The sequence below is a fragment of the Citrus clementina genome, unplaced genomic scaffold (assembly GCF_000493195.1).
Source record: "Citrus clementina cultivar Clemenules unplaced genomic scaffold, Citrus_clementina_v1.0 scaffold_3, whole genome shotgun sequence".
In the NCBI taxonomy this organism is placed as follows: Eukaryota; Viridiplantae; Streptophyta; class Magnoliopsida; order Sapindales; family Rutaceae; genus Citrus; species Citrus x clementina.
In genome coordinates this window covers 25,961,347-25,976,257 of record NW_006262339.1, presented here as the reverse complement: position 1 = coordinate 25,976,257, position 14,911 = coordinate 25,961,347, and the positions used below count along the sequence as shown (strand labels likewise).

The 14,911-nt window shown below is 31.8% G+C and overlaps 1 protein-coding gene and 1 pseudogene across 1 annotated transcript in view; both read right to left on the bottom strand.

Moving 5' to 3' along the window:
- Positions 1 to 4,681: 4,681 nt before the first annotated feature.
- LOC112099782 lies at positions 4,682 to 10,376 on the bottom strand (annotated as a pseudogene).
- A 3,010-nt stretch (positions 10,377 to 13,386) lies between these two features.
- The window catches only part of LOC112099781, a gene marked incomplete at its 3' end in the record, with an annotated part of 4,687 nt that continues 3,162 nt past the window's right edge, over positions 13,387 to 14,911 (bottom strand). The window contains exon 6 of the mRNA XM_024187252.1: positions 13,387 to 14,018. Within this exon, the coding sequence (XP_024043020.1) occupies positions 13,387 to 14,018 (632 nt within the window). The remainder of the gene's footprint in view (positions 14,019 to 14,911) is intronic.

Sequence of the window (14,911 nt, the reverse complement as noted above, 5' to 3'; positions counted from 1 at the left end):
GATAGTCGCATATCCAGTTGTGGGAATAATTTCTGCAATACTCCCCATAAACCCAACATCACTATTCCCAAATATTGAACGTATTTTTCGTTTGCCTAATACCTTTCCCAGATCCTTTGTAGCATTCACAAAATCTGAAATATTTTCAGAACTATTCTCGCAAAATACACAAATTTTTTTAAGCTGTCAAACTAGGGATTCATCCATTATTTCTGTAGAAGCTTTAAATGTCTGATCTGCAGTCTTTGAACGCGATATTTGTAAGAGACCGAAGTTGTCTAAAAAAGCGCAGATTTTCTTAATCAGATAATCTTTGATAACTGCATGGTGATTACGCCATATGCAGGTGCGATTGATACCATGTCTTGATTTTACTTTAGACTAATCATATATTTTGGCCTTTGGTGAGATTCATTTAAGCAGATAATTTGATATGATCATTTGTGACCACGTATCTCCAATGATTAAAGGAAATAGAACAAGAAAATTGATGTCAAGTAGATACGTTCTTACTGATATAAGATTTTCCACATGAATAATTGAGAAGATATTTTATCAAGGAGCATATTTTTGACGATAAGAGTTTCTGCAGCTCTATTAGATAGATGTGCACTGTACTCTTTTTTCTGTGACTAGGTTTTGGTCCACTAAGTTTTATTGGCAAGGTTTTAACAAGACAGTATTAAGCACATTTAATATTACCTTTACATTATATGTAAAATAAATGGTGAATCCAAGGGGGGTATTGTGAATAGTGGATTCACCATTATGCCATTTTATGAAATTACTATAACACCCCCACTAATTGTGTATATGTGTGTAATACTCAAGAAAGAAAAAGGAATGAAAAATAAGAAGCCTAAAGCTACTCTCGGCTATTTACCATATTCTTATCTCGTTTCGTTGTTGCATGCTTTTTTCTTTCGTTATAAATCATTTATATAAATATGCAAATGAGCATGTAAATTCATACCAAATTCTTATTTAAAAGAATATAAATGGCATAGACACAACAAATCATCAAGAATTTGTGTTTATCAGAAGAGGCATGTATGCAGCACATAAATTATAAATTCTCACAAACATATGTGACATTGTTATCTTACTGCGTGTTATTAATTTCCAATTTCTATTTTTTTTTTAAATTTCACTGTTTATATCTCATATCAGTTTATATGATTGAATTTAAATATATATGAACATCTGCTCTAAGTTTCCTATCATAAGTTGTGGAAAATTATTAATTTCATCATCAAGTTTTGTTGGTTTTATTGGTTTTGTTTGTACTCTTGACTCTTTTAGGACATGCATTGGAGACGGCTTTAGTACTAAGCAAACTAGGTGGTCTCCTAAGGCCCCAAATTTTAGAGAAGCCCAATATTTGACATTTGTTTAATTAATACGCTAATAAATAATTATTCTTCTAAGATTTCAAAGATTTTATTTAAGTTATGTATATTAGAAAGCCTAACTTTTAGATATGTCCCTATTATTACACCCATTTATAATTATCCAAAATACGATTTGTTTTCTCAATAAAAATTGTATATTTCATAATCTTCACCTTAAAAATAAGATTTATTTTTTTATAAAAAATCTATATTTGATAATCTTCACATATGGTAGGATTAATAGTTTTATAGTTAATTCTTTATTTATTAATGTTTCCAAGGAAAAAATTAAATAAATACTTTCATTTTCAAAAAGAATACTCTATTAAAATTACTAGCATAAGAACTGACTTTTAGTATTCCTTCAAACTATATTAAGAATCTCAAAACTAATAGACATTGAATCAACAATAATCTCAACTAAAATATTTCTTTCTCTCTTCTCTGCAAAGAAAATTATTCTCTAAGAAATATATTGCTATCAATTAATCATCATATTCATCTCCACTAGACAACTTCTATGTGCTATTATTCATTATTTATTTTAAATTATTATTATTCTTTTTTTTTACAAATTTAATTTATTTTTAATTTTATATTGATATACGGCTTGTGTAATCCAAAAGAATTTAAATTTTAAGTTATTTTATATATCCTTCAAAAGTTGATGTTGTTCAATGTACAAAGACCTAAAGCGAAATTCGCTAAGGCCCCGAATCCCTTAAAGCCAACCCGGGATGGCATGATGGGTATAATTTTATTGTGTTGTTATTTTGTTGCTTTTTTAACAAGAAAGTGTGTGTGTGTGTGTGTGACAGATTCAATTAACATGTTTTCATTATTGCACACTAAGGTCTGGCTCCTCTGGTTAGTAGGCAACCTTACCAAGACCTAGGTCTTAGGTTTGTATCTCATATAGTACGTGTATATATTTAATTGATATTTTTTAAAATAAATATTTTGTTTATTATGGAAAAGAACTGTGACATTTCGTGGTTTGGCGAAATTAAAAGATTTAGCATACACTTCCTCAAATTTTAAGAAATAGTCATATAAACTTATTTTAGGACACATAACACATATATTCTTTTTTGGAAAATTATCAATCATCCATCCAAACAATATTTTGTTATCAAAAATACTAAAAAAGTTTGAATTTGTTCGATTTTACACTCATTGTTTTCAATTTATATCAACCGTCCACCAAAATATTAACTTTGCTAGAGTACTTATAAGGATCTAAACAAAATGACTACTTTACTATTTTTAACTTAATTAAATTAAAAACAAAAATAAGTAAAACATCTCGCCATATTCTTCCTTGTCATATCTCTCTAAATTTTTAGTATTCATGAAATAAATATACAATTTGTGTGAAATCCTTCATTTGCCAATATCGTTTCCCACCAAATCCTTCAACCACCTTTGATTATTGACAAAACTTGCCTTGGACTTTGAAGGCCGCCCATTCAGGAGTCTCTGGGAGGTCGCAATTGTCCATAAGGCCGACAGAGTAGGCAATGACGGGCAGCAGCAGCAGCAGTGGCTATGATGAACATGCCCCACTTCGATGAATGTTTGATGCTGGAATTTCTGGGGCTGTCCTTCTTTCTTACCAAATCCTTCATAATTAGAAGAAGATGAATTTAGGTCTAATTGTTTTTATTCTTGTTCATCGTTGATTTTATTCTTTGATTTGCAATAAAAAGTTAATTTTATGTTATAATGTGTCATTTGAGGTGTATGAAGTCTGAAGGATTAGATAAAAAATAGTTTTATTTTAATTTTTATATCTTAAAATATTATTTAATTTATGAATTTAGTATGTTAAATCTTTAAATTATTGTTGTGATGCCATCAATTATAATAACTTAACATTTTAGTGGATAACGGATACAAACTAAAAACAAGAAGAATTAAATCAAATAAATTCAAACTTTTGTAGTATTTTTAATAACGAAATATTTTTAGTGGATGGCTAAGCTTTTATGTATGTTGAAAATGATCGTGTAATTATCAAACAAAAATTTTATTGTGGCTCGAGTTGGTCTTTATGTTTACGTAGTTGTTATATTTAATATTTTGTTTCATTTTATTCCTTTTTTATTATTATTGTTGTTGTTGTTGTTTCTGTTTCATTTTTCATGGTCTAGTAGAGTACGTTGTTTTACTTGTGCTTGATAACTGCTAGCTTGCCACCTAATCTTGACTAAAGTATGACCGCATTTTTTCACACTGAAGCAAAAGAGGGCGAATTGAAGAGTCCGGAGAAAATGAGAAATGGTGGAGAAATTAGATTAAGAAAACATATTATTTACTTTAATAATTATTAAACTATGTATTAAAAATAAAACAATTGTTGGTTTAGTTAATTAGTAACTTTAGTTAAAAAAAATTTCTTACATAGATCTTAGATTTCTCTGTTTGCATGACATTTAAATCCAGTACGCTGATTTTAATTGTGCTTATTTTTTAAATACCATTTTACCAAACATACATTACTTCTAAATTCTTAAATAAGTAATTAAATTATGTGCCACTGAAGGATACATAATTCTTAGATATTTACTACACTTCTCAAATATCTTGCAGTTTAAATTATATGCTACCTATCATTTTGGACAGTTGTTTCATGTTAATTTCTTATTCGATCATACCCATGTATATGATGAATGAATGATATATTACTAAGATAAAAGAAAAAGGATATTGATTGGAAAGGAGAATTTCTTTTGATCTTTAATACTTTTCATATTCACCACGACGTTACTTATTATTTAATCATTTAACTTTACGATTAAAAAAAAATTAACATACAAAAGTAAAATTATATATTAGACTAGACAATAAGATGAAAACCAATTTTTACCATAAACTCCATTAAATCGAATTCATTAATTTTTTATTTTTTTTGAGCGATGGTTGGACGATAGCCATCTCTCAATCCGGGCAATGGGCTATCGCCCAAACAGAGTGGGTGGGTGAAAGGCCGTCTCCCGATTTCAAATTTGATTTTAATAGGAAATGTTAATTTTAATAGTTTCAATAGGCAGAATTTCGGATCAAACATTAGTACTGCAATAAGATAATGTTACCCAAAACATAGGACTGCATTTCTTTGAGTACAAAGGAGTGAAGTTTTGATTTTGTCTTATACGGCAATTAGTATAAGCATCCTCCAAGAAGCCCAATGGGTTTTCTTAGACAGGCCCATGGAACATTCCTAGGCTCACTAAAAAGGAAATGAAAAATAAAAATAGGCAATTTAACGCAAGAATTAATTTTATTTTTCACAATTTCAAGCAACTATTTGGCTGAACAAAACCAGAGGCCGATCCATCAGCATTCCTACACGATGCTTCAGCTGGTTGATTCTTGTAAATGAGCTTCACATCCTCCAAGTTTATTCCAAAGCATGGATACATTGGACTACAATCAAACTTTACAACAACTTCTGTTGCAGATGATCCATGAATATCTTGGTATGTCATATCACTGATTTTAACTCCTGATGGCTGTTGAATATAGAAAATATAATTATTAAGTTTAATTTTATTCACATCAACGTCTAACATTCTCACATACAAACTTGTGATAAATAAAAACCTTTCCAGGGCAATTCTTGTTGTCGGGGCAGTAATTTTGATCAATTGCGATGGGATTATCGACATTCTTCATAAGAGCATGTTGGAAAAGAATGTTCTGAGCAAATCCAGTGCTTGGTCTTCCCCAGGACTTAATCCTCAATCCATTTTCAGTTCCTGTAAAAATGTCACTGTTTTTACTGTCACATTTTGCACTCCAGCCTCATGTAGCTCTTTGCCTAAGCTACCAATGCTGCAACGAATTCACAATAGTAGCACTAAATATTATGACATATAAAAAAAAAATGATATAAATAAATCATCGTGCATGTTCTTTATTTTCTACCTGATGCCATGGCCAGGACCACAAGCAACGTTTTCAATCCATAAATTGGTGGTGCCAGGGCCAACTGATACACAATCGTCTCCAGTCCCAATTCTAGCGTTCAAAATTGTGACATCACTTGATGATTGAACATGAATGCCATCGGTGTTAGGGCTGTTTCCTGAGGCCGAGACTCTCACCCCTTGTACTTTCACATTGTGACATCCATTGATGACAACATGAAACATCTGGCTATTTTGGGATGTTAGTCCGTTAATCAGAATGTTGTTTGAGTTGCTAAAGCCCAGTGTCTGCTCATTTACACAAGAAGGAACGTTATCAATTATTTTAATCTGAGGAGAATAACGAAACCAAAAGCCACTTAATTTATGGCTATAATTAAAAGTAACGATCTTCCAACTTACCGTGGCACCGCTAGGGCAATTATTATTGCCTGATCGTTTACAAGCCCACAAGCCAGCACCTTGGCCATCAAGGATGCCACCATAAATATAAACGCCATTAACATGCTCAAATAAAATCCAGTTTTCCCCATCTCCAATGACATTATAATCGGATGGAGCCACTAGAGTCCCCTCGATACGTATGGTAATGTCATTGTTCCTGCATTGGCCTTGAAACACAACATTGTGTAGCAGGTACTGTTGGGAAAATATGCTTTTTAAAAGCATATGTGTTTATTTAATTGTAATAAATATTTTTTCTGATTAATAAAATTAATGAGATATTTTATTCAAATATCTTAATTGCATTAATATTTTTATTAAAGTCCATTTAATTATATTATATGTATTTATGTGATCACCATGTGGATTCACAGAAGACATAAATACAAGTTATCTTATGATTAAATAAATTTAGTTCGCAGTTGATAAATAAAGTTGGGCACTTTATTTAGGTATAGACTGTAATAAATTCATTGAATGATTTGTCTTAATCATGTATGAATTTATTGATGTAGTACGACTACATTGAACATGATCACATATGAGATTTAATTAACTTTGTAATAACTATCAGACTTATTAAATCTCATAGGCATTGATTTTACTGTAATCTTAATCTTGAGTTAATTATGATTTCATGATTGTAATTGTTATTCCATTTGAGTTACCAATGGGCATGACACATACTTGTAGTCTAGATTACCCGGTATCTTGGTGGGAGCATTTATGAGTATTGAAGTTATAGATTAACAATATAGAATTTGTACAACACATCTCTTGATGGGTTTTCGGCACTTGATCATAGAATTATCTGGCCAGAGTGTATCAACATATTTAGTATGTTGAAAATGATCATTAGAGAAAACCAGTAAGTATCAAGGAATAAGATGTAATTAAATCGATTGGACAGTTGAGATATCGATTTAATTAATGATGTGGTACAAAGGATTGTGCAGTAAAGAAATCAATGTGGCTTGGGACGAATTATTATTCCAGCATACAATTATGGAGGTCAATTCCAATCTTTTAGTGGAGTAGATTTGGAATTAAATAATTAGACTAATTTAATTACAGGCCTAATTGTTATAGCTACTATTGTATGTTCCCAAATGCTCCCCGGGTTAGCTCATTTAATTGACTGCACCACTACTGGATTAATAAGCAAGATAACTAGCTATTTGGGTCAAAAGCCTAAATATATCATTTAGTGGGAGGCTCTATTTAATTAGCTTGTGTGTAAGGGGCCTTATCTTATTTTACAAGGTGGGTCCCCTATAGGAAAAGCAAGTAACGTGAGTTTTGATTTTCATTATTTGGAGCCTAGGGTTTTCACTAAAGGGAGATATAAAAAAGCTTATTTTCTCTAAAGAAAGAGGGGGCAGCCATTTTATACAGATCAGAGAAAAAGATTTTTCTCTCTATTGTTGAAAGAAAAATTTTCTCGTGCTTGTTGCTTTGGTAGTGATAAAGGCGCCCACACGTCAAGTGCAGATCAAACCTGAGTTATAACCTAGAAGATCATTGGTGTCAGTTCGTGTTCTAACAAGCGTGGTAATCGTGATCTAACAGGAGTGGTGGTGACGGATCGTGATCTGGGAGCCTAAATCATTTCAGCGGAAAAAGCCAAATCGGATTTTCAAGGTACGATTTCTAGATTACAAATTCTTATATATTGTATGAGAGCGATCTTAAAAGGTTTTATAAAAATTAAAAAAACTGTATTTTTCCCAACAGGTACCTCCCAGGTGGCACGTAAATGGTTGAGGTCGCGGTTGAGACACAAGGTTTAGCCCATGCAGCTAGAAAGGCTTTCGTTGAGTCAGTCCGACCATCAGATTTGGCTCCCAAACTGATCATACTGTAAGTGGCTAGTGGAATTGCTAAAGATGAACTAAATGACACAACTTAAAAGTAAATTTTAACTCCCAAGTATAAGAGTGTCTTGTTTTATTATAACTCGGTGAGTCCGATGTCGATCCACAGAGAAAAGATTTAATTAGTTTATTTTATTTTATCTAAAAATTGAAATTAAAACTTGAATATAAACAATTTAATTTAAATGAAACTATGGAATTGAACTAGTTAGGGTTATGGATCCACTCTTAGAAATAAATAAAACTTAATAAATTCTTTTTGCCAATTTGTTTTAGATTTATTACCCAAACGATTAATTATAAAAATTATTATTATTTTCCCTTTAAATTTATGATGGATTAAGTATTTATTGTGCCAAAATTTAATTTGTCTACAATAAGTCAAAATACCATTTCACCATGCCTTATATTAAGATCTTAAGAATTTATTGTGCCAAATTCATTTGTTTGTCTACAATAAATCAAATTTTCAAAATATAAAACATGTATAAAATTAAAGAGAAAATAATTTAATTTATAAAATTAAACATAGAATTTGATTAAATCATATTTATTTCTTAAGAGTTTCACCTTCCCCTAACTAATATTATTTAGTTAAGCATAATTAAAATAAAAAGAAGTAGTAAAATTGAATTACTTATAATTAAAAGAAATAAAAACAACTAAAATTAGAAATAAAACTAATTTTGTTAATGAAAATAATTATACAAAATATTAAAAACACACCTGGAAATCAAGATTACAAGGAGATGGAGAGAATTTGAGAAGAAGAGAGTTGTAGAGAGATGATTAAAACATAAAAATGAGGCTCTATTTATAGAAAAATAAATTCATAATCCAGTGCTTTGCGTTTCATCATAGGCTTCATGCATGTGCTCCTCACAACCCTTAGATCAAGATCCAATGGCTGTCAAACTTCAAAAGTCAACATCACACATGGCATCATTTGACTCGTCCGATTTGCCCAAAGAACGGTTGAGATTTGGCGGGTTAATGGGTGTATCGGGTCGACCCGAATACAAAGATTCGGATCCTCCAACTTACTTCACCAACCATTGCCACGTGGCACAATCATGGCCATTGAATCATGAACGGTTGAGATTTGGTCAAGATTGCCAGCTATCCCATGCACTCATATCTATTGTAAGCTCATTTCATCATCCAATCAGTGCTCGGTCAACAGGAACAGTCAATTTTTTTTTACACAAGCCCAATTTTAAGCCAATTTTGACTGATCTTAAGGTTTTCGGACCTCCGGAATCCAAATTTGACCTCCGTTTATCTGTTTGGAGCCTCGAAGTACGTGAAATTAATATTTTTCCTAATAAACACATAAAAATACACAAAATTAAATATATTTAAAACATAATTCATAATATATTACATAAACACAAATATAAATTATAACATAGCATAAAATAACATATTATCGCTTGATAATTAAACAATTTTTAATACTAATCACACCCCCCAACCAGCTTATTGCTAGCCCTCTAGCAATTAAAGCGTTATATTAAATTAAGATTTATAAAATTCACATGCAAGTTAATAGTTGTTCATCTATCCTCTAAATTACCAAATAAATGAACTCTCCCAAATTCCTTTACCACATTGATGTTCACTCATTATCCAGAATATCATCAAACCTTCTTTTGTGCTCAAGTAATTAACACAATACTTATGGGGCTTCATTAAAAGAAAAACAACATTTTCGTTCTAAAATTCATTAGAAATTATATCTTTAGGCAATAGATTATTCACACATTTTTTTTTATATATTACATTTCTAACCCGTGTAGCGAGCTTTAGGTCAGTGACTCCCAGACCAGTTGGCACTAGGTGTTGAAGCACCCCTACAGACTTAATTACTCGGGTTTCTAATAAACAAACAATATATCTATTACCCATGTAGCGAGATTTAGGCCAGCGACTCCCAAACCAGTTGACCTTAGGGCACTAGGTGTTAAAACACCCCTACGGACTTAATTACTCGGGTTCTAGATATAGAAAAATTAAAAACATTTTTTTTCTACTTTTTTTTTATTTTTTATTTTTGGAAATATACACTTTCTACTACCTTAGATACTTTTCCTAATAAATCAAAAGAACTAAATGCTGTAAAATTTTAACTTACAACCCACTAGTATGTGTCATAATGTGTGTGTGAAGAATGATTCAATAATACCTGTTAAATGAGTAAACAATTAAATAACTTAATAACCAAGTGGAGAGTTCACAAATTTGAGTCATTCAAAGAAAAGGGAACAAAAACAACTTACTATGAATCTCAAAATCAAAATATAATACAACAAGACTATTAGGATGCGTCTCAAAAGTCGTGACTCTTTACACGGCCATCCTAGACAAAAAACAAATTTTTTTTTTGTTTTTTTTAACAAAGAAAAGAAAAGAGAAAAGAGAAAAAAAAAACAACACACATATTTAAAACATACATCAATTATCCCCACCCCACAACCTAATCTAAACATTATCTTAACATTTTATAATTTTACAGATATGCAAAAAAAAAATAATAATAATAATAAATAAATAAAAATAAAAGAGAATAATAAAAGAAGAAGAAGAGGAGATCTCACCTGAACTTGATGCAGAAGCTTAAAAGTAGATAACAAAGATGAAGAAAAAGTCAATCTTTTTTGTTTTTTTTTTTAACAACACCCTTAAGATTAAGAAGATGCGTTTCTAGAGAGACTACATTCTCTATATCCTACCATCTTCGACTCAAATTTGTCCTAAGTTAGTCTTTACAGAAAGAAATTTTTTTTTTTTTTTTGTAAACACATAACCAGGACTAAGACATTCCACAATTATCAACTATTCCCTCCCCCCAACCTGAAAAAGACATTGTCCTCAATGTTTTAAAAGGAAAGAGAAAGAGTTTAGAAGACAGCACATGAACACTACAATAGAAAATATTTACAGACGGAGAGTTAAATCTAAATCGCACTTCTTATTACTGCTACTGTTACCGCTACCATCATCAGTTGACCAATTCAGTGAAAAAGTCTGTGGATCTGGCTCTGGTGTATAAGCTTGTAAAAGATCAAGTAACTCATTAGCAGTAGAAGCAGAGATAAAGAGTTTTTTTACAGAATGTGGAACAAAATGATTCTTTATTGCATGGTTAATAAAAGTTAGCAAGCCATCATAAAAATTATTAACATTTAACAAACCGATGGGTTTTTGATGAATGTTCAAGTGGGCCCAAGATGCAAATGTAATCAGTGCCTCAAAAGTTGCAAGATCTCCTGGCAAGAAAATAAAAGCATCAGCATGATTCATCATTTCAGATATTCTCTCTTGCATACTTGATACCACTAATTCTTCTCCAATTGGTGGGCCAGACATGCACACTAGCGGTTTCATGGGTTTTGGGATAATGCCGAGTACTTGGCTTCCTCTGGTAAAAACAGCTTCTGAGACAAGTCTTGATAACCCTCGTTCACCTCCTCCATATACAAGATGCAGTTTCCTCTCTGCTATGACACGACCAAGATCTACAGCTGCCTGAACGAACTCTTTGTACTTTCCATAGTGAAACCCAAAAAGCACTCAAATGTTTTTGAATTGTTTACTCGAAGATGATGCCATTGGACTAATTTTTCAAAAACAAGTTGTGAGTGTTTGAAAAACAAGCTCATATTTAAAGATCTTGGTGACATAAATAATGAGAAACAGTTGTAAATGGGTTGGCATATTTGTCAAATGACGAGTAAAGCTCGTGGCTCAATAATTCAAAAACAAATAGTAAAAAGAAAATAATGATTAGAAAAAGCAAACAATAAAAGAAAACAAATATTTATTAAATACAAAATCACACCGCTAATTGCAATAATGCAAATGATAAAATAATAGTAAAGTAAAATAACAGTGAAGTGAAAGGATATTTACTGGTAGTTGTGATTGTGGCTCACATCTTCCTCTGGTTTTACGTCCAGTAACGGCTTGAATGCCCTCTATGGGTCGAGGATCGGCTTCCCATCCAGTTTTCTTATAAACTGACAAACAGAGTCTTTTTGAGTCAGATTCCCAAGACTAAACTGTGCACTTTGTTTTTGGAATAGTATCCACAAATTGTAAATCTCACGTTGCACAAATCCGCTTCGATTCGTCTCAAGAGATCGTAAGATATCATCCAACGATTCTTTACTCATGCCATCTTTAACGAATTTAATTTTATCTTCATGAGTATCAGAAACCATTCCTAAAGATTTACAATCTAGTCGTTTGCAACCAAGTCTTACACAGTTATGACATTTTGAGCCAAGTCATTTAGCTCTCCTTTTCTTAGCAAACGTACTTTTACCAAAACCAGGCATGTAAGAAACAAATTGACCAGAAAACTCACCTGCTAATCGGACCTTTGCTTCAATTAACCAACGAATGTCAGAAGGAATGCCATTGATCATTAACAAACGCAGTCGTTCACAACGAGCTTTGTAAATTTTCCTGAGGGCATTCTGAGGGAGAGAGGGAAAATGCTTATGGAGTTTATGTTGTATTTCTTCCATGTTTAATTTTGGGGTTTCAGTTATTGTGGGAAACTGAAGATACCGACTTAAGAAGTCACGGAGTACCGTTATCCGCCATTTATACGGGAAAATAAATCAAAACACACCAAAATCAAATTTGCAAAATCAAATCAAGCGTGAAAGCGAGCAAAAAGAAGCACACAATATAAAAGGAAAATGAACTTACATTCGTCCTCTCATTGAGTTAACCTCAAGCTCCATTTGAAAGTCATATATGCCACTCTCTACTATTATGAGTTGTCTCTCTAGATCCTCAACATAGGACACGAATTCTGGTGGTTGCAGATCCCAAAGTGGATGTGATTTACAGCTTTGTATCAGGCCTCTTAAGTGAAATTTTATACGCCGAAATCTTTTAAGATGTGCGAACATGTATTTTCTCATTGAGGTGCTCATGATGTAAAATGAAAATTGATGAAAGAATGTACAACTGTCAAACAAACACGCTTACACAAGAAAAACAATGTTAAAAAAAAAAACTATGTACAGTGCATCAATCTAAAAAAAATCAAACAATGAAACGGTAAAATAATAGTAAAACAAAAAAAAAATCATTAAAGACTTAATCAAGAACTGTTGGGTCATCCAAATTAATTTCGGTGTCCTCGTCACGTGGGTGATGTTCCAGATATGGTTTTAATCTTTGACCATTAACTTTAAATGTGACACCGTTTTTTGGATTCTCAATTTCTATGGCCCCATGTGAATATACATTTTTTACAACAAATGGGCCACTCCATTTTGACTTTAACTTCCCTGGAAATAAATGAAGACGAGAATTATAAAGCAACACTTTTTGACCAATCTCAAATGTTTTTCGAAAAATTCTTTTATCATGAAATGCTTTTGTTCTTGCCTTAATAATTCTTGAATTTTCATATGCATCATTCCTTAATTCCTCAAGTTCATTCAATTGTAATTTTCGCACATTACCAGCATCATCCAAATTTGAATTAAAAGCTTTAATAGCCCAAAGTGATTTATGTTCAAGTTCAACAGGTAAATGACAAGGTTTACCATAAATTAACCGATAGGGTGACATTCCTAATAATGTTTTAAATGCAGTACGGTAAGCCCAAAGTGCATCATTAAGTCTAAGAGACCAATCTTTTCGGTTTGGGTTAACCGTTTTTTCCAAAATTTGTTTTATCTCCCTATTTGCTAATTCAACTTGACCATTTGTTTGAGGATGATAAGGGGTAGCAATTTTATGTGTAATTCCATATTTCTTCATTAAAGACTCAAATGACTTATTACAAAAATGCTTACCTCCATCACTGATAATGGCTCGGGGGATTCCAAATCGACTTAAAATGTTTTCTCTTAAAAATTTAACCACAGTTTTACTATCATTATTTCGACAAGAAATTGCTTCAATCCATTTTGAGACATAATCAACTGCAACTAATATATACACAAATCCAAAAGATGATGGAAATGGACCCATGAAATCAATTCCCCAACAGTCAAATATTTCAATTTCAAGTATGGGATTTAAGGGCATCATGTTTCTTTTTGTAATTGATCCCAATTTTTGACATTTTTCACAACTTTTGCAGAATTCATATGTGTCTTTAAACATGGTAGGCCAATAAAATCCACACTGTAAAATTTTAGCAGTAGTTTTTCTTGAAGAAAAGTGACCACCACATGCTTCAGAATGACAAAAATTAATGACACTACTTACCTCATTATCAGGAATACATCGCCGAAAAATTTGATCTGGGCAATATTTGAACAAATAAGGATCATCCCAATAAAATTTCTTTACTTCAACAAAAAATTTCTTCTTCTCTTGAGCATTCCATTGCAAAGGCATTTTACCTGTAACAAGAAAATTAACAATATTAGCATACCATGGCATTGAAGTAACAGAAAATAAAAATTCATCAGGGAAAGAATCATTTATGGGTGTTATATCATTGCAGAATTCGGATGTGAGTCTTGATAGATGATCAGCAACAACATTTTCAGCACCCTTTTTATCTTTGATGGTAAGGTCAAATTCTTGTAGTAACAAAATCCAACGAATTAGTCTCGGTTTGGCATCCTGTTTACTCATCAAATATCTCACAGCAGCATGGTCAGTAAACACAACAGATTTAGAGCCAAGCAAATATGAACGGAATTTGTTTAATGCAAATACCACAGCAAGTAATTCTTTTTCAGTTGTAGAATAATTCATTTGAGCACTATCCAAAGTCTTACTCGCATAATAAATCACAATAGGCTTACCATCCCTTTTTTATCCTAAAACAGCACCAACAGCAAAATCACTTGCATCACATATTAATTCAAATGGCAAAGACCAATCAGGAGATTGCATAATAGGTGCAGATGTTAAAAGACAAATTATTTTTTCAAAAGATTTTTGGCAATCATCATTCCATTCAAACGGTGCATCTTTTAATAAGAGGTTACAAAGTGGTTTAGATATGGCACTAAAGTTTTTTATAAACCTCCTATAAAATCCTGCATGTCCTAAAAAGGATCGCACATCTCTAACTGTTTTTGGTTGTGGCAATTTAGATATGACTTCGATTTTTGCTTTGTCAACTTCAATTCCTTTAATAGAAACAACATGACCCAAAACAATTCCAGAAGTAACCATGTAGTGACATTTTTCCCAATTCAACACGAGTTCTTTTTCAATACATCTTTTTAAAACTTTCTCCAAATTATCAAGGCAATCATCAAAAGAATTCCCAAACACAGTC